Raw genomic sequence first — 20,055 nt, forward strand, 5'->3', positions numbered from 1 at the left:
GAGACCCCCTATGGATCCCCATGGATACTAGTAGGCTGATAAAAGAGAAAATTTGTTGCTTGATGATTGAAATACAAAAGCATGATACGTGTTATGTTACAGAGTGTGCATGATTTTATGATGTTATTGTTTCTCATAAGTTGTTTTCATGAATCTTACTGAGGTAAGTGGACAGTAAAATTTTTTATTATTGATAAATGAGTTTGTTATAAATTATACTCCATTGGTTGGTTTTGTTTTCTACCAACCTTTACTTCTGTGACAGTGAGATAGTGTGATGGCTTTACTGGGCTAGTGTAACTCATTCCTTACTTAACTATTTCAGATCAGGAGGACTTGGTTCCCGAGCCCGTTCTGCAGGAAGACGGCGAGTAGAAGCCTAAGAATTTATTAGTTTTCCTTATAGTATTCATTCATAGTATTTCCTTTAGTTAGTTTATTCTTTCATACGTTTAATTCGTTTTGGTTATTGTGTAAGAGATGTTAATCATAATCTATATCATTTTGCTTCCGCACTTAGAATAAATTTATACATTTTTCCTATTGGGTATTCAAATTTATGTATAAGGAATGTAGATCCTAATACGCTTTCGCATTAAATTAATGAATTTATTTCCCTTCTAGTTCTGGGTCCTTACATTAAATGTGCTCACTCCTGTTGTTGACTGCTGTTGGTAGTTATTGTGAACCATAGGTAGGAATCAAAACCAAGCAAGGATGGTCGGACGCTGCTAAATAAGTTGAAGAAAGTGAAGTAAAAAAATAAATTTACCCTGTTCATATTGGGTAAGCCTTATTCACCAATTTTTAGATGAGTAACTTAGTCAATGTTATATTACCAATTCATCACTTTTTACATCCCAAACAATGAATATGGTAGGGTAAGATCGCTTAACCTACTTTACTCATAATACCAAACATAGCCATAGTTAAACCTTGGATAAGAACTTGCATCGAAGGAAGGAAAAATTTCATCAAACTTATTGTAGGCCATTGGTTTTAGAGCTCCACTGAGATAAAAATGTTGTTAATAGAAGTGAGGTTTTAAAACTTTATTGAAATGAAAATGTTGATATTGAGAGATGGGTTTCGTAAATATTTTGTATAATCCTAGTTTTTAGTTTAACCTTTTGGTAATAAAATAAATTTTATATTTTACCTTCAAATGTATAACATTTTTATCTTTTTAGTAAAAATTTAATTGACACCATTGATTAATATGTGTTCCTTCTTTCCTTTCTTTTCTTTATACACTTGAACTAAACAAAAAATTACAAAATCCTCTTATTTCCTTATGTTTCCCACTTTTCCAAGATAGACAAACAAGGGAAATATGGTTCCTCCATTTCCTTATAGTGTAAATGCTTACATAAAAACATGCATTGAATGATGCAAAATCCATCAAAACCTACTGTAGATTACCAGCTTTAGAGCTCCGTTGATATAAAAGTGTTGGTCTTGGAAGTGGGGTTTTAGAGCTTCATTGAGATTAAATCTTGATTCTCATAGATGGAGTTTTAGTTAATACATTCTTGAAGTCATAGCTACCGGTGTTTTGGCGTGTGTCTATTACCAATAAAACATGGGCTTGGCCCAATGATCTCTTCACTTCAACAATGTATCTTAGGTTTTGGATTCAACGTATCCAACATATCAAAGGGATTCTCCTGAGAGATACAACATATCTTTGCTTCAATAACAAATGGACTTGGCCCAATAACAATTATCCTAGGTTCAAAACCATTTCACAGCATCATTGAATCTCTCGGGATAAGTAAAAAAAATTTCCTGCAGATCTAATATGGTAATAGGCTTAAGTTGGCAATAATATCATTTATAACACCGGCCCATTATTCCCAAGACTAACAATTAATGCTTTTAGATCATTATAATCATTAGATCATGAATAAATATTGTTATATTCTCTAGGATATTATCGATGTGGGATATAGAATGCAATAAAGCTAGAACCTACTTGACTTGACGTACTTATTATGAAAAAAGAAATTAACGAACAATTAAGTTCATAAAATCGTTAGTCTATATTTGCAATTCAATTTTTTGTTTATCACATGAAATTTAGTGGAATTATTGCATATATACTATTTGCTAATATATATCTTGTACTTGAATCCAGTTACTTAAGCAAGTTTCTGTTTATCTTGGCGTTGTGAAAAATCTGTTACATGAACGGTTGACAATATAAATAAGGAAAGTATACTTTGAGGCTGGCAAGAAGTGGTGACTTGACCTATTAGATTAAGGCTGCCCTAGATGATGGAGGACTAATGATAGCCTCTTAAAAATGTATAGATAGAGACTCTGCTTTCGTTGTCCTATGCAATCTTAGGTTATTTCTGATGATAGATATGAGGAAGATCTTCTGGTAGTATTTGGAATTGTGTTAATGCAATTAATCTCAGCAATAAGGAGGTTGATTTTTCGTTGTGATGATATTTTTAGACAAAAGTAACTTTGAGGGTGTCAGTTGTATATTTGTAATGGCAATGGAGCCTGTAGTATGAAAATTTTAGTTTCCAAAAGTCTAAATTTTTTTCTATGTTTTTTTCTAAGTACTATAGCAACAAACCTTTTTTTAGCTAACCATTATTTATTAATTTCCGAAAGTTTTCTTTGTTGCTTCGTGCAGATGAAAGTTTGCAGAAGGAATTGGATGCTCTCACATACAGAAAGCTTTCCTACCTCTTTTTTGGTGTTGTCAAAATTTATTCTAAAATTGTTGATTACTTATTTGATGAGTACCAAAAGGTGCTAACTGAAATCAACGTGTCTGTTATCAATGAAAAAAGTAAAGAAGCCAGAATCTTGTCTGGCCCATTTCTCTCTATTACCTTGCAATAAAGGTTTGAGCATGATGCCTTTGATCTGGGCATCCCTAAATATTTTACTGGGTAATTTTATTTACAGTAAAATTAGTGCTATGGCTGTTATTTCTCTCATTGTTCTTTCTTACTATGTTTTGTTTTTCTTTGCAGAGGCAATGTGGTGGCATATGAAGAGATCACACATAAAGGTATAGATTTGATTTTGATATTCTTCATGTCCTTTGGTTTGTAATATTTGTCCAAAATTGTTATTGGTTAAATATGGAGCTTGAAAGAACGATAAAACTAGGCAGTACTCTCTAGACAAGGTATATGCCAAATGATTGATCTAAACAGGTAAATGCATTTCAAATGTTGTCCGTTTAACTTGCATATATCAGTTCATTGATTCTGTCTAATTTCTCATAAGATGTTTTCTCTTTTTTTTTTCCTAATTTTCTTACTAACATTGCTTATATACGAAAAAGGCAACCAAGATTTGTTTGGTTATGACATTGTGGCTTACCATAATTGTTGATGTTGCGTAAATTTTGGTTTGACTAATATTTTGCATATTTTGATCATACTAATTATTTTAGGTATTTTGATCATATTAAATATTTTAAATATTTTGATAATATGAAATCAATTTTTTTTTGTTCGGAAAACCCTAATATTCTGGATATATTATGGTTTATAACTGAAGCGGCGGATGTCCTCTTTTCTTATCATCATAGTAGAAAACTTCTTCTCTGTCTTATCCGCAGACATAGATATCTATGCCAAATCATGTAAATTTTATATTTTTTCTTTTTTTACTATTTACTTTGTGTGATTATGCGTGTGATTGTGATAATTTTCTTCAATAATAATCTTCTTTAAAGTTGTTGTCTATTTGGTTTAACCCAGAGATTCAAGATCTAATCCTTATGACCACAATCACGAACATATTTATGTCTACTATCGACTAAAATCCTGATTAGTAATCTTACAATGGATGAAAACCTTTGTCATACTGTTTTTAGGTTCTCCTTACTCTGTCTCAAATGTAGAGGGGCAGTTGGCATCCTTTTTGGCTCCAAATGAATTCTTCAAAAGGAACAGTTTTTGAATATCTTAATTTCGACTAGAAATTTTTTGGTCTTTCACATCATATCCTCAAAATTTTTATTTCTTTTTGTTGCAGTACCATTCTGACGAGTCTTTTGCCTGCCATGATGCTTACTCCTTAGATGACAACCCTCTACAAGAGTATGTACATAAATCAAATTTAGTTTCTCAAGGCTTTTAGATGCTTGTTTTAGTTTGACTAGCTCATATTTTCAAGCTGTTTAATACTATCCTGGTACTGCAGTGTTAATTTTTCTCAAGTAATGAGGATTGCTTTGGAGGTCAGAGCCTCGTGTAAGCTAAGCGACATGGAAACAAGCAAGGAACAGATTGGAGGAACTATGTTCTTGCAACAAGGTAACAAAAACCTTGAAACTTTACACGGAGATGAGGATGAAATGAGGATTAATCAAATCATACAAGAAGACCTTGATCTAAGCAGCTTGCAAGAAAGCATAAGGAAACTTCAAAATGATATATATTCCAAGGAGAATCCATTGACTTCAAAATATTTGATGCTGATGATGAGGAATCTTTTGAAGTTTTTAGAGAATTTAGTGAGGAGGATCATACTGGTTTAGAGTCGATAAATTTGTCTATCATGAATTTATCACAAAATGAGATGGATCATATTAACATGGAAGATGAACTGGCATCAAGTATACCTAGTGCAACTCATGCAGCCGAGGAAACACCTCCTGAAATTGTTAAAGAATTTGGTGAGGAGCATCATACTGGTTTAAAGGCAGAAAACTGGCTCAATATGGTTTCATCTGAAAATGGGATGTATCAGGTTAACGTAGAAGATGAACTGCAACTAATTACATCTAGTTCTACTGCAGCTCAACCTAATACTTCACATCTTTCAGGTAAAAGAAGAGTCGAAAAGTTAATCATGCATCCGAATATATACACACACTAGGAATATGAACATGTTCTTCTTAACAATTTCTATATTAAGTACTTTCTTTCTATGCAGTAGCTAAAACATTGGGATTTAGGGTGATTCCTACGCCTGACACTGGAGATCAGACCTTGAAGAAAGGAAAAAAAATGCTTAATTGATAAGGTTCCTGTGTTATCTATGAGGTAAGTCACAGTTTTGATGAAATTGTCTGTCACATTATATCCTAAATCATTCCATGCATCAGTAGCAATTGGTGCCTTTTCAGGTTTTGAATTTATCAAATGCAACAAGTTTGCTAATTTTGAGAAGTAGCTACAATACTTTATTAGAGTTTTAGTAGGATTTCACTTAAGCATGAACATGTTGGTATTTCCTGAATGAAAAGTGTTATTTCCAAATGATTTCATTAGAGCTTGAGATTTTTGTTGAAGTAATTGGAGAAGAAATGATATTGTTTCAATTCACCTACATGAGTATGTAGATATTTCCCGGAAAAAAAGTATTATTCCAAAATAACTTCGTTAGAAGTTGAGACTATAGTTAATATAATTGGTGATGAGACTTTAGTTAGTGTAATTGGCGGTGCAATGATATTGTTTTCTGAAAAGAAAAATGTTATTTCTAAATGATTTCGTTAGAGCTTGAGATTTTTGTTAATGTAATAGGTGAAACAATAATATTGTTTCCATCCACCCACAAGATGGAAGCATGTATACATTTCTATACCTTCTGTTAATTTCAATAATTGTATAGGGAATCACCAAGTGAAAATAATATCTTTTAATTTTGCTTATTAAAAGAAGGGTAGACGACCCAAGCGCCTTGATATCCAAACGAAAAAAAGCTCCCAATACTGCTCTTGCTTTCTGGAGAGCCAATCGTGGTCCCATTATTTCCAAGTTCTCAGAGCCTTTGCTTCCTTGTGAGTGAACAATTGTACTTCTTGTTTCATTAGTTTTGACATTCTCAACAAGTAACTTATTCTACCTCGTCGTATTTTGATATTTTGGCTATGTTTGCTAATGATATTCTTGGAAAATGGTTCATCGGAGCTTAGATCACTCTGTAGTGGAGAGAAATTAAATGTGTTTGAATCTATTACAACTCAGAGATTGAATATGATAGAAAATCTTGTTTCTGAAACTTCAAACCAAATAGAGATGGCTCCCAAAACACATATTCAACAGTTATTGTTAGAGAACATTTCAAAAGAACCTTTTCAACAGTTATCAAATGAAGAAGTAGATTATAGTCCAGAATTATCTGTTCACGAGTTAACATCAATGGAGCAGCTTGTCCCAAAAACACTGAGATCACTTGAGAACCCTAAAAGCTCCAGTTATAATATCATGGATACAACAAGAAGTGAAAATACACTTGAAATTACCAAGGAAGTGGTATCTCTTAGTAAGGATAAAGAACTTGATCTCAGTTTAATGAGTGAGGTAAAGTAACTTATTTGAATGTCCTTTTTTACATTTTATCTTGTTTCCTCGATAACCCTTCATATTCTAAAGTTGCATTAGTTGAAATATAATATGTTTTCTATATGATTTTTCCATTTCTCTTTTGTACATCCTATTATTATGCTGTTAATGATTCGTTTTTTCATTGGTCAGGAGATGAATCTAGTTGAAAGAGATGAAAACCGACTAGGTAAAAACTACTTTGTATTGATTTAATAGTTGTGATGTGCTATAATCATGGGTTTGTGTAATTTTCTCCATATAACATTTTGATATGATCTTGTCTTCTTTACAGATGGATAATTCGTGAGAACAAGGTGAAGCAGACATGCATCTGGATCTTTTGATTTATATATATGTATCTTAGAAATATCTTTTATAAGACCGCTTCAATTTCTTGAGATTTGTGTTTACAGAGGGGTGGCAAACTATTTAGGGGCAAACTATTTAGGGAGAATTTTTGAAGATTGAAGGGAAAGCCAAGAGGATGAAGTGGTGAATCTATCACAAGTTTTAGAAGGAATAACCAGAAAAAGAAATACAAGGCTTTTTTTATGAGATACTGGTAAGTTTCATATGTTTTTATATAAAGAGCAAAATATAATTTCACCTCCTATTGATTGGTCTTATTTAGATTTTACAGTTTTTTATGGCTTCATTTCTTAGTGTATATTTGTGCGTATTTGAGCTTTTGAATGTGAACTCATTTTTTATATTTAAATTAAACTCTAATAAACTTTTTAATTAGATGGTTGTTCTATATCTCTCTCTATAAAAGATTGTGGGTTCTAATCAAATAGTATGTTCTAGTTAGAAAATTGTATTATAACGAATACAAATATATCACCTAATTACGAAATGTATGTACTTTTACCTTAAAAAAAATTCAAGAACAAATAAATTAAACTCTTGAAAAAAAAATTCAAAAATTATTTTTTTTCTTGAGTGCATTCAATAATAGTCTGTATAATTAATCTTAAACACGAGCAAAAAGCATGAAGGAAAAGATCATCCTCCATGCACGAGCTTGTCTTTAGTTTTGACATTACGAAGCTAGGGAATACTACAAGCCGAGGTCTAACAATAGTGATTTTCTATCATGTTTAGGTACTAAAAAGTAAAAGATATGTGGATGTGAAGCAAGAAAACGCATATGGTGACATTCTAATACAGAAAGCTCCTAAGTTGGATGAGTTGCTTCCATGAAAATGATATATAGAGCTGAAAACTGTCATAATATAGCATCGATTTTTTATAATTATAGTTGGGAGATAGATTCAGGATATTGTGTTAGTGTCGTTTCTGTGTAAATTGGATTTTTGGTGTTGTTATATTAGATAGCTTTTGATTTGAATAAGAAAGAATAATAGTGACTTAGAAAAGGATTTAAATATCATTTTAGGTAGATGGGTAAAACATTTACCATTTAAACAGATAATAATAATTCAATCAATAAAAAGTAACCATTTTTTCTACTTCAATTTTTTCTGAAGTAAAACATTTTTAGCTTCTAAAAATATTATTGGTCCTAGAAGTTTTAATTACATTTACCTATTTAAATAAATATAAATTTAAGAGTGTCACTTTGCTATTTTGATAGTGTCAAAGAGTTTATATGAATTTTATTTTTATTGCTTATTGTATTATTTTAATTAAAATAAAAATTTATAATATTTAATTTAGTAAAGTTAATAACTCAATTCATTAATGTATTAATGAAGTTATAGTGATCAAGTTGAACTTATTTTTAATAAGTCATTACATCTTCAGACGAAAAAATATTATATTACAATTAGATTTTCTAAATTGAAATTGTTACAATGAAATAAAAATTTAGAAATATGACTTTGCAAATAAACACATACTTTTTTAAAAAGGTAACCTCAATTCTTTTGTTGTTTGTTCTCTTCCATACTTAGTGATTTTTATTTTCTCAATATCTAAATTTTTAAACATGATTATTTATTACAGAACATGTATGTAATTATTTAAAAAATAAATAAACAAGACATGGATGTTTAAAGTAAATAATAAATATGAGAGTTCAAATTATAATAAAAAAATATTAAAAACTATATTATAATAAATAGGCTAGATTTATACACATATTGCTTATTTTTATGACAATTTTTTGATGCTTAAGTTAATAAGAAAGAATTATTATTATTATATTGTATTTTTTAATTAAACATTTTAACTGATATGAGATTTTTTAAATTTTAGAATTCTACATCATGTTTATTTCTTTCTTTAAACTATTTGATTTTCTTCTGAAAGAAATCAGAGAGAGAAATGGTGAATCAAGCTGCCACCTCCTTCATTGGCTACTCAAAGGTAGTGCCTTTTTTTTTCCTGGTTATGCTTATATAAGTTGATCTATTTTCTTTTGAAATGTCAATGTCGATTTATAGGATATGTATAATAGATACTTTAGACGCTGAGTTAACTTTTCTAGCGTTCAGCAGAGGAAAATTCTTTTGTGTTGCATATTGGTTTTTCTAGTTTGGTCTTGTCTTCTGGTTATTTGGTGCCAGATGGAATTTGCTTCTTTGGATAATCCATTGAAATTTGTAATCTGGGTTCTTATTCTGGCCTGGAAGGTTCTTTTACCTAAAATATGATTACAAATATATAATTTATGTATCTATGTATGTATACCAATTTCCTGCCCAAGTATCTTTTTTGGTTTCTCCTGCTCAAAATTTGATCTTTTTTCTAAATTTTATTTTCCCCCTCCTTTTTCTAAGAAAAGCAAAAGATGGTTATGGATGTCTAACTTCTCTCCATATGCTAACTCACGGACGCCATGAGAATGAGTCAATTTCTAGAAAACCAACTTATAACTGCATTCAATCTTTTTACTATTGAGTTCATGAAAAATGTCTTGAACTGATTAAATTGATGGTGGACGATGATTCGTATGCCACCTTGTACAGGGTTTTCCGATTATGCTAAACTGCTTACTGTTAACAAGATCTACTTGTCTTTTTCACTTCCTATACAGAAAGCACTTGCTGGTCTGGGGCGTATTAATCTTGGGGGTCTTGCTGGAGAGTATTTGACTTGAAGGGCCAGGTTGGCTCATGACTCATGCCAGTATTCTTTTATATATGCACTTAATATAGTTGATAGTTTATGGGCGAAGAGAAGCTTTTGCATATTAGCTTACTCAGATAATAATTCAACTAGAACTGAGGTTTTTGAGCTCCATTGAGATGAAACATTGTAACTAGAAGTGAAGTTTTAGAGCTTTATTGAGATGAAACTGTTGATTTCCAGAGATGGTGTTTTTGTAAACATTTTGTGTCATGATACCTTTTAGTTTAACCTTTTGGTAATAAAAATAAACGTTATATTTTATTCTCAAATGTCTAACTTATCGTTTCAATAAAAATTTAATTGAAAATATTGATTAATATGTCTTCTTCTTTTCATTGTAAATCTAAACTAAACAAAAAATTACAAAATCCTCTCATTTCCTTTTCTTTCCCACTTTTCTAAGATAGTCAAACAAGGGAAATATGATCCCTCCATTTTTTCTTATAGTGTAAATGCTTACATAAAAACCTGCATTGAATGATGCAAAATTCTATCAAAACCTGGTGTAAGTTACCGGATTTAGAGCTCCATTGAGATAAAAGTGTTGGTATTGGAGTGGGGTTTTAGAGCTTCATTGAGATTCAATGTTGATTCTCAAAGACGAAGTTTTATTCAATATATTCTTAAAGTGAGAGCTCTCGGTGTTTTAGCGTTTGTCTATTGTCAATAACACATGGTCTTGGCCCAGTGATCTTTTTGCTTCAAAAGCGTATCTCAGGTTTTGGATTCAACATATCGAAAATATCTTAGAGATTCTCCGGAGAGGTACAATGTATCTTTGCTTCAAGAACACATGAGTTGGCCCAATGAAAGCTATCCTAGGTTCAAAACCATTACAGAACATCATTGAATCTCTTGGGTTAAGTAAAAAAATTTACTGCACATCTAATATGATTGTAGGCTGAAGTTGGCAGTAGTATCATTTCTAGCACCAGCCTATCATCTGCAAGGCAAACTATTAATGTTTTTGGATCATTGCAATCATTGGATCATGAATAAATATTGTTATCTTTTATAGGATACTACCAATGTGGGATATAGAATGGAATAAAGCTGGAACCTACTCGAATTGTCATACTTATTACGAAAAAAAATTAGAGAACAATTAGGTTCATAAAATCATTAGCCTATATTTATGATTCAATTTTTTGTTTATCGCATCATAGGTAACTTTGATGGTGTCAGCTGCATATTTGTAATGTTAATGGTGCGTGTAGTGTCAAAATTTTAGTTTCCAAAAGTCTAGGTTTCTTTTTGTGTTTTTTTTTTCAGTGCTATAACAGCAAGCCTTTTTTAGCTAACTATTATTTATTAGTTTCCGAAAATTTTCTTACCTCTTAATATTGTTACCTCGTGCAGATGAGATTTTGCAAAATGAATTGGATGTTATCACATACAGAAAGCCTTCCTACGTCCTTTTTTATTATTCCTTTGGTGAGTGCCAAAAAGTGCTAATTAAAATTAATGCTTTCGCAGTAAATGAAAAAAATAAACCACCCAGAATCTTGTCTGGCCCATCTCTCTCTATTATGCCACCAGAAAGGTTTGAGCTTGGTGCCCTTGATCTGGACATTCCTAAAGATTCTACTGGGTAAATATATTTACTGTAAAACTAGTATTATGGCTATTATTTCTCCCGTTGTTCTTTCTTACTACATTTCATTTTTCTTCCAGAGGTAATATGGTGCAATATGAAGAGCTCACACTTAAAGATATAGATTTGATTTAGATTTTCTACCATGTCTTTTTGTCTGTAATATTTGTTCAAGATTGTTATTGGTCAAACAGATGAACCTTGGGAGAATGATGAAACAGGGCATTACTCTCTAGACAAGATATATGACAAATGACTGATATAAACAATTAAATGCTTTTCAAATGCTGTCGGTTAACTTGCATATATCAGTTCTTTAATTCCATCTAATTTCTCTTAAGCTGTTTTCTCCTTTTTTCTAATTTTCTTACTAACATTGCTTATATACAAAAAAAGCAACCAAGATTTGTTTGGTTATGACATTGTGCTTACCATAATTGTTGATATGACATGAATTTTGGTTTGACTAACATTCTGGGTATTTTGATCATATTAAATATTTTAAATATTTTAGTCATATTAAATATTTTAAATATTTTGGTCATATATATTTTAGTTTGGTTTGAAAAACCCAAGTATTCTATGTATATAATGGTTTACAACTAAAGCGGCAGATATACTCTTTTCTTATCATAGTGGAAGACTTCTCTATCATACCTATGAACGTAGGCATCTCTAGCAAATCATGTAAATCTTCTATCTTTTCTTCTTTTACTCTTTAATGTAATTGTTTTCATGATTGTGATTGTTTTCTTCAACAATAATTTTCTTTAAGGTAATTGTCCATTTGGTTTAACCCATATATTCGAGATCTAATCCTTACAATCACAATCACTAATATACTTAAGTCTAGCATCGATAGCGATTCTGATTAGTAATCCATTACTATGGATGAAAACCTGTGTCATATTGTTTCTAGGTTCTCCTTACTCAATAAAATGTGGAAGGGCATTTGGCATCTTTTTTAGCTCCAAACGAATTCTTCGAAAAGAAACAGTTTTCTATTGAAAATTTTTATTTCTTTCACAACATATCCTCAAGATTTTAATCTTTTTTGTTGTAGGACGAGTAAAGATCATCAATCTGATGGGTTACAGAGGGTAACTTTAGAAAGACTACAGTCGGAGAAAGAAATGCAAGAGGAAGCAACGGAGGAAAACCTTGTAGATATTACATTTTCTCAGGAAGAATGCATGAATCCCAAAATATTTTACGTAGTTAGAGCTCGTTTATTTTTTTCATTAACGGTGAAAGCGATTAAGTTAGCACTTTTTGGCACTCATCAAATAGTTAACCAAACCTTTTCGAGTATATTCTGACAACACTAAGGAGGAGGTAGGAAAACTTTATGTATGTGACAACATCAAATTCATTCTGCAAAATCTTATCTGCAGGAGACAACAATACTAAGAGGTAAGAAAACTTTCGGAAACTAATAAATAATGGTTAGCAAAAATAAAGGCTTGTTGATATGTTACTCAAAAAAAAAACATAGAAAAAAGATCTAGACTTTTTTTGTGTTTTTTTCTCAGTACCATAGCAAGAAGCCTTCTTTTAGCTACCCTTTATTTATTAGTTTCTGAAAGTTTTCTTACTTCTTAATATTGTTGCCTCGTACATACGAGATTTTGTAGAATGAATTAGATGTTGTCACCTACAGAAAACTTTGGAACCTCCTCCTTGCTGTTGTCAGAATACACCCTAAAAAGTTGATTATCTGTTTGATGATGCAAAAAAGTGCTAGTTAATATCAATGCTTTCACGGTTAATGAAAACATAAACAAGCCAGAATCTTGTCTAGACCATCTCTCTCTATTACACTACTAGAAAGGTTTGAGCTTGATGCCTTTGATCTGGACATCCCTGAAGATTTTAGTGGGTAATTATACTTACTGTAAAATTAGTACTGTGGCTGTTATTTATCCTGTCATTTTTTTTTTACTATGTTTTGTTTTTCTTCCTAAAGGCAATTATATGAAGAGATCGTACTTAAAGGTATAAATTTGATATGGATTTTCTGTCATGCCTTTTTGTTTGTAATATTTGTCTGATATTGCTATTGGGTAAACAGATTGAACTTGAAAGAACAATGAAATATAGCACTACTCGCTAGACAAGGTTTATGTAAAATGATTGATAACAAGTAAATGCATTTTACTTACATATATCAGTCCTTTGATTCTGACTAATTTCTCGTTAGGTGTTTCTCGTTTTTCCTGATTTTCTTACTTCGTCAGGGATTTAAGGTGATTCCTACGCCTGCCATTGGATATCAGACCTTGAAGAAGGGAGAAAGAATGCTTATTTGATGATGTTCCTATGTTATCTAGGAGGTAAGTCATGATTTTGGTGAAACTGCTTGTCACATTCTATTCCAAATCACTTCAGAATCAGTAATAATTGATGCTTTTTCAGGTTATGAATTTATCAAATGCAACATAGTTTGCTAATTTTGAGTAGTAGTTATTTACTCTAGTTTTAATATGATTTCACTTAAGCAAGAGCTTCTTGGTATTTCCCGCATGTTATTTACAGATGATTTCGTTAGAACTTGAGATTTTAATTAAAGTAATTAGAGAAGCATTGATTGTTTTCATCCACTCACATGAGCATGTTGGTACTTCCTGAAAAGAAAAATGTTATTTCCAAATGACTTTTTTAAAACTTGGGATTTTGTTAAAATGATTGGAGAAACAATAATATTGTTTCCATCCACCCACATGAGCATATTTGTGTTTCCTGGAAAGAAAAGTGTTATTTCCAAATGATATCATTAAAACTTGAGATTTTAGTTGATGTAATTTGCAAAGCAATGATATTGTTTCCATCCACCATATGGACATGTTGGTATTTCCTTAAAAGAAAAGTATTATTTCTAAATAATTTCGTTAGAGTTTGAGATTTTAGTTAATGTAATTGACGAATGAATGATATTGTAATGTGGGAAGCTTTACATTTCCCATATTTTACATATTATATTTGATTTAAGTTATCTATGAAATATTTCTTATAATGTGGGTGAATAATCACTTTTACCCTTGTTTGATTTAAGGAGTCGGACAATATTTATAAGGTTATATGTTTGTGCATATAAGGGAATTTACTATTGAGTAAGTAAAATTTTTTTAACTATGTTTCCTAATTATCTTTTAACAAATCAGACATACCAGTAAAATATTTTCAGTAAATCTCAATATCTCAACCAAACATAATGATTATATATTCTCAGTAGTCATAATCCTAATAGTGTAGAGGTTAATAGTAATCTCTTGATTCCTGATAACATATGTGGATTTATGGATCAAACTAAGTGGGTCCTTTAGGAGGGAGAGGGGACAGAGTTAAAAAATTTTCAATAATCAATTTCCTATTTATCCTCCAGTATCTACTTTTTTTACCTTTTCAACAAATATATAATTGGACATATTCATCATATGTAGTCTTTCTTTTCCTTATCCACAAGAACTAAAAAGAGTTCTACTGATTCTCTCATTTCCTTTCCCTTAGCATTTAATTCCCATGACAAGATAGCATATTTTCTCTTCTTTTCTCGATAAGAAACCCTCATTTTCTTTCCTTTTCTTTATTAGTTTCTATCTAAACATATATTACCTTTGGCAATGTGAAATTTGAATAGAGTAGAATAGTTGAATAAGATAATAAGATATTATAGAGTAGTGATGGACAGTTAAAGACTTAATTTTGTTATTTATAAAAAGATCACAATAATGTTCTTTAACTAATAGTTTAAAACATTAATACAATTAATATAACAATCATAAAAACTGCTTACATAACTAGTATATTATATTGTTAGATTTATTAAGGTAATGATAAATAAAAACAAAGAAAGTCATGACCTTTGAAGGTGGGATCAATAGGAGGTTGATAGGGATTAAATGTGCTCCCTCCTGTCGTTGATTGCCGCTGGTGGTTGTCAAGAACCATAGGTAGGAATCAAAGGATGGTCGGTCGCGGCTAAATAGGTTCAAGAAAGTGAAGCAAAAAAATTAACTTACCCTATCCATATTGGGTAGGCCTTATTCACCAATTTTTAGATAAGTAACTTAATCAATGTTGCATTACTTATTCATCACTTTTTTGCATTCCAAACAATGAATATGGTAGGGTAAGATTGCTTAACCTACCTTACTCCTCATACCAGGCACATCCAAAGTTAAACTTTGGATAAGAACTTGCATCGAAGGATGGAAAATTTCATCAAACCTATTGTAGACCATTGGTTTTAGAGCTTTCTTGAGAAAAAAGTGTTGTAAATGAAAGTGAGATTTTAGAGCTTTATTGAGATAAAAAAGTTGATATCGAGAGATGGATTTTCATAAATATTTTGTATAATCCTAACTTTTAGTTTAACCTTTTGGTAATAAAATAAATTTTATATTTTGTCATCAAAATGTCTAACTTTTTATCTTTTTAGTAAAAATTTAATAGAAACTATTGATTAATATGTGTTCTTTCTTTTCTTTCTTTTCTTTATACACCTTAATCAAACAAAAAATTATAAAATCCTCTCATTCCTTTTGTTTCCCAATTTTCCAAGATAGACAAACAAGGGAAATATGGCTCTCCATTTCCTTATCGCGTAAATGATTACATAAAAACATGTATTTAATGATGCAAAAATTCCATCAAAACCTATTGTAGATTACCAAGTTTAGAGCTTTGTTGAGATAAAAATGTTGGTCTTGGAAGTGGGGTTTTAGAGCTTCATTGAGATTAAATCTTGATTCTCGAAGATGGAGTTTTAGTTGATACATTCTTGAAGTCATAGCTACCGGTATTTTGGCGTGTGTCTATTATCAATAACATAACGGCTTGGCCCAATGATCTCTTTGCTTCAACAACGTATCTTAGGTTTTGGATTCAACATATCCAACATATCTTAGGGATTAATTCCGAGAGATACAACATATCTTTGCTTCAATAATACATAGACTTGGCCCAATGACAACTATCCTAGGTTCAAAACCATTTCACAACATCATTGAATCTCTCGGGATAAATAAAAGAAATATCCTGCAAATCTAACATGGTAGTAGGCTCAAGTTGGCAATAGTATCATATATAACAACAGCCCATCATTCGCAAGACTAAATATTAATATTTTTGGATTGTTATAATTATTAGACCACGAATAAATATCGTTATCTTTTCTAGAATACCATTGATGTGAGATATAGAATGCAATAAAGCTAGAACCTACTTGAATTGACATACTTATTATAAAAAAGAAAATTATTAAGTTCATAAAATCATTAGTCTATATTTGTGATTCAATTTTTTGTTTATCACATGAAATTTATTGCAATTATTGCATATATACCTATTTGCTAATATATTTCTTGTACAATTTTTGAATCCAGTTACTTAAGCAAGTTTCTATTTATCCTGGCATTGTGAAAAATCTGTTGCATGAATGGTTGACAATATAATTAAGAGAAGTATATTTTGAGGCTGGCAAGAAGTGGTGAGTTGACCTATTAGATTAAGGGTGCCCTAGATGATGCAGGAAAACTAATGATAGTCTCTTAAAAATGTACAGATGGAGACTCTACTTTCATTGTCATATGCAATCTAAGGTTATTTCTGATGATAGATATGAGGAAGATCTTCTGGTAGTATTTGGGATTGTGTTAATGTAATTAATCTCAGCAATAAGGAGGTTGATTTTCCGTTGTGATGATATTTTTGGAAAAAAGTAACTTTGATAGTGTTAGTTGCGTATTTGTAATGGCAATGGAGCCTGTAGTATGAAAATTTTAGTTTTCAAAAGTTTAAATTTTTTTCTATGTTTTTTCCTAAGTACCATAGCAACAAGCCCTTTTTTAACTAACCATTATTTATTAATTTCCGAAAGTTTTCTTACCTCGTAATATTGTTGCTTCGTGCAGATGAAATTTTGCAAAAAGAATTGGATGCTCTCACATACAGAAAGCTTTCCCACCTCCTTGATGTTGTCAGAATTTATTCTAAAAAAATTGATTATCTATTTGATGAGTGTCCAAATGTGCTAACTGAAATCAACGCTTCTACTATCAATGAAAAAAGTAAACAAGCCAGAATCGCATAGGGCCACTTCTCTCTATTACCTTGCCAGAAAGGTTTGAGATTGATACCTTTGATCTGGGCATCCCTGAAGATTTTACTGGATAATTTTATTTACCGTAAAATTAATACTATGGCTGTTATTTCTCTCGTTGTTTTTTCTTACTATGTTTTGTTTTTTTTCCGCAGAGGCAATGTGGCGGCATATGAAGAGATCACACTGAAAGGTATAGATTTGATTTAGATATTCTTCATGTCTTTTTGTTTGTAATATTTGTCCAAGATTATTTTTGGTTAAACAGATGGAGCTTGGAAGAACAATGAAACAAGGCAATACTCTCTAGACAAGGTATATGCCAAATGATTGATCTAAACAAGTAAATACTTTTCAAATGCTGTCCGTTTAATTTGCATATATCAGTTCATTGATTCTGTCTAATTTCTCATAAGATGCTTTCTCCTTTTTCCTAATTTTCTTACTAATATTGCTTATACACAAAAAAGGCAACCAAGATTTGTTTGCTTATGACATCGTGGCTTACCATATTGGTTTGACTAGTATTTTGCGTATTTTGATCATACTAAATATTTTGGTCATATTAAATATTTTGGGTATTTTGATCATATGAAATCAACTTTGCTTAGTATGGGAAAACCTAAGTATTCTGAATATATTATGGTTTATAATTAAAACAGCGGATGTACTCTTTTCTCATTATCATAGCGGAAAACTTCTTCTCTGTCTTATCTACAGACGTAGATATCTATGTCGAATCACGGAAATTTTGTATCTTTTCTTCTTTTACTATTTACTTTGTGTGATTGTGCGCATGATTGTGATTATTTTCTTCAATAATAATCTTCTTTAAAATTGTTGTTCATTTGGTTTAACCCAAAGAATCAAGATCTAATCCTTATGACCACAATCATTAGCATACTTATGTCTAACATTGACTAGAATCCTGATTAGTAATCTATTAGTATGGATAAAAACCTATGTCATACTATCACTAGGTTCTCCTTACTCTGTCTCAAATGTAGAGGGGTAGTTGGCATCATTTTTAGCTCGAAATGAATTCTCCAAAAAGGAACAGTTTTTGAATATCTTAATTTCTACTGGAAATTTTTATTTCTTTCACAACTTATTCTCAACTTTCACATTCTGACGAGTTTTCTGCCTGCCATGATGCTTGCTCCTCAGATGACAACCCTCCTCAAGAGTATGTACATAAATCTAATTCGGCTTCTCTGGGGCTTTAGATGCTTGATTTAGTTTGACTAGCTCATATTTTCAAAGTTGTTTGATATTATCCTGATATTGCAGTGTCAATTTTTGTCAAGTAACGAGAATTGCTTTGGAGGTTAGAGCCTCGTGTGAGCTAGGCGACATGGAAACTAGCAAGGAACATATTAGAGGAACTATGTTCCTGCAACAAGATGACGAGAACCTTGAAACTTTACGCGGGGATGAAGATGAAAGGAGGATTAATTAGATCATACAAGAAGACCTTGATCTAAGCAGCTTGTAAGAAAGCATAAGGAAACTTCAAAATGATATATTTCAAGGAGAATCCTATGACTTAAAACTATTTAATGATGATGAGGAGAAATTTCTTGAAGTTTTTAGAGAATTTGGTGAGGAGGATCATACTGGTTTAGAGTCGACAATTTGTCTATCATGAATTTATCACAAAATGAGATAGGTCAGATTAACATGGAAGATGAACTGGCATCAAGTACACCTAGTGCGACTCATGCAGTCGAGGAAGAATCTCCTACAACTGTTAGAGAATTTGGTGAGGAACATCATACTGGTTTAGAGGCAAAAAACTAGTCCAACACGGTTTCATCTGAAAACGGGATGCATCAAGTTAACATAGAAGATGAACCAATACTAATTACATCTAGTTCTACTGCAGCTCAACCTAATACTTCACAACTTTCAGGTAAAAGATGAGTGAAAAAGTTAAGCGTGCATCCAAATATATATCTATCTCTATAAGAGATTGTGGATTCTAATCAAATAGTGTGTTCTCGTTAGAAAATCATATTATAATGGATGCGAATGTATCACCTAATTACAAAATGTACGTACTTTTATCTAAAAGAAAATTCAAGAACATATAGATTAAATTCTTAAAAAAAAATCCAAAAATTATTTTTTTCTTAATCCATTAAGAAATAGTCTTTATGATTAATCTTAAACATGAGCAAAAAGCATGAAGGAAAAGATCCTCCTCCGTGCACGAGCTTGTCTATGTTTTTGACATTACGAAGCTGAGGAATACTACAAGCCGAGGTCTAACAATAGTGATTTTCTATCTTGTTTAGGTACTAAAAACTAAAGGGTATGTGGATGTGAAGCAAGAAAATGCATACGGTGACATTCTGGTACAGAAAGCTCCTCAGTTGGATGAGTTGCTTCCATGGAAATAATATGTAGAGCAGAAAACTGCCATAATATAGCATCGGTTTTTTATAATTATAATAGGAAGATAGATTCAGATATTGTATTGGTGCAGTTTCTGTGTAAATTGGATTTTTTGTGTTGTTACATTAGATAGCTTTTGATTTGAATGGGAAAGAATAAGAGTGAGTTAGGAAAGGATGTAAATATCATTTTGGGTATATAGGTAAAACATTTACCATTTAAACAGATAATAATTCAGTCAATAAAAGGTAACTATTTTTTTTGCTTCAATTTTTTCTAAGGAAAAAAAAAGGAGTTTTTTTTTTTTAGCTTCTAAAAGTATTATTGGTCCTAGAAATGTAACCATCATGCCATGGACAAAACAACCGACGGCTCGGGGGATGGCTGCAAGTTTCATCCTGTCAATCTTCTTCAACTTCATCGTTTGAAACTAAATCTAACTACTGGTGTTATTCCGTCGCTCAACATAGCAGCCGGATTATTGGGCTTGGTCGTCTTGAAGGCTTACACCATCTTCCTCCAAAACTTTGGACTCCTCAAAAATTCTTTTACCAGAC

General features: G+C 31.3%; 2 protein-coding genes across 9 annotated transcripts in view; one reads left to right on the plus strand and one right to left on the minus strand.

Annotated features, from left to right (window-relative positions):
* Nucleotides 1-20,055, minus strand: part of LOC110808966 (uncharacterized) — a 74,437-nt gene that overhangs the window by 23,099 nt on the left and 31,283 nt on the right. The window lies entirely within an intron of this gene.
* On the plus strand, nucleotides 626-19,903 carry LOC148269092 (uncharacterized). Of its 8 annotated transcripts, XM_088214920.1 has the most exons (16): nucleotides 626-3,034; nucleotides 4,012-4,076; nucleotides 4,180-4,804; nucleotides 4,915-5,024; nucleotides 6,462-6,498; nucleotides 6,604-6,625; nucleotides 6,725-6,873; nucleotides 8,586-8,642; nucleotides 9,313-9,383; nucleotides 10,767-10,841; nucleotides 12,065-12,880; nucleotides 12,968-12,996; nucleotides 13,239-13,334; nucleotides 16,914-17,294; nucleotides 17,370-17,416; nucleotides 19,399-19,903. In XM_088214920.1, exons 1-3 carry the CDS (start codon nucleotides 2,801-2,803, stop codon nucleotides 4,514-4,516), a joined length of 636 nt encoding a protein of 211 aa, XP_088071046.1. In that variant the 5' UTR covers nucleotides 626-2,800; the 3' UTR covers nucleotides 4,517-4,804; nucleotides 4,915-5,024; nucleotides 6,462-6,498; nucleotides 6,604-6,625; nucleotides 6,725-6,873; nucleotides 8,586-8,642; nucleotides 9,313-9,383; nucleotides 10,767-10,841; nucleotides 12,065-12,880; nucleotides 12,968-12,996; nucleotides 13,239-13,334; nucleotides 16,914-17,294; nucleotides 17,370-17,416; nucleotides 19,399-19,903. The 8 variants fall into 8 exon arrangements, with proteins under 8 accessions (XP_088071046.1, XP_088071030.1, XP_088071036.1 ...); XM_088214904.1 differs by having other exon boundaries at nucleotides 12,065-13,334; nucleotides 16,914-17,123; nucleotides 17,257-17,294; XM_088214910.1 differs by having other exon boundaries at nucleotides 12,065-12,996.

Source organism: Carica papaya, chromosome 1 (genome assembly GCF_054855325.1).
Source record: "Carica papaya isolate Zhongbai chromosome 1, ASM5485532v1, whole genome shotgun sequence".
NCBI lineage: Eukaryota > Viridiplantae > Streptophyta > Magnoliopsida > Brassicales > Caricaceae > Carica > Carica papaya.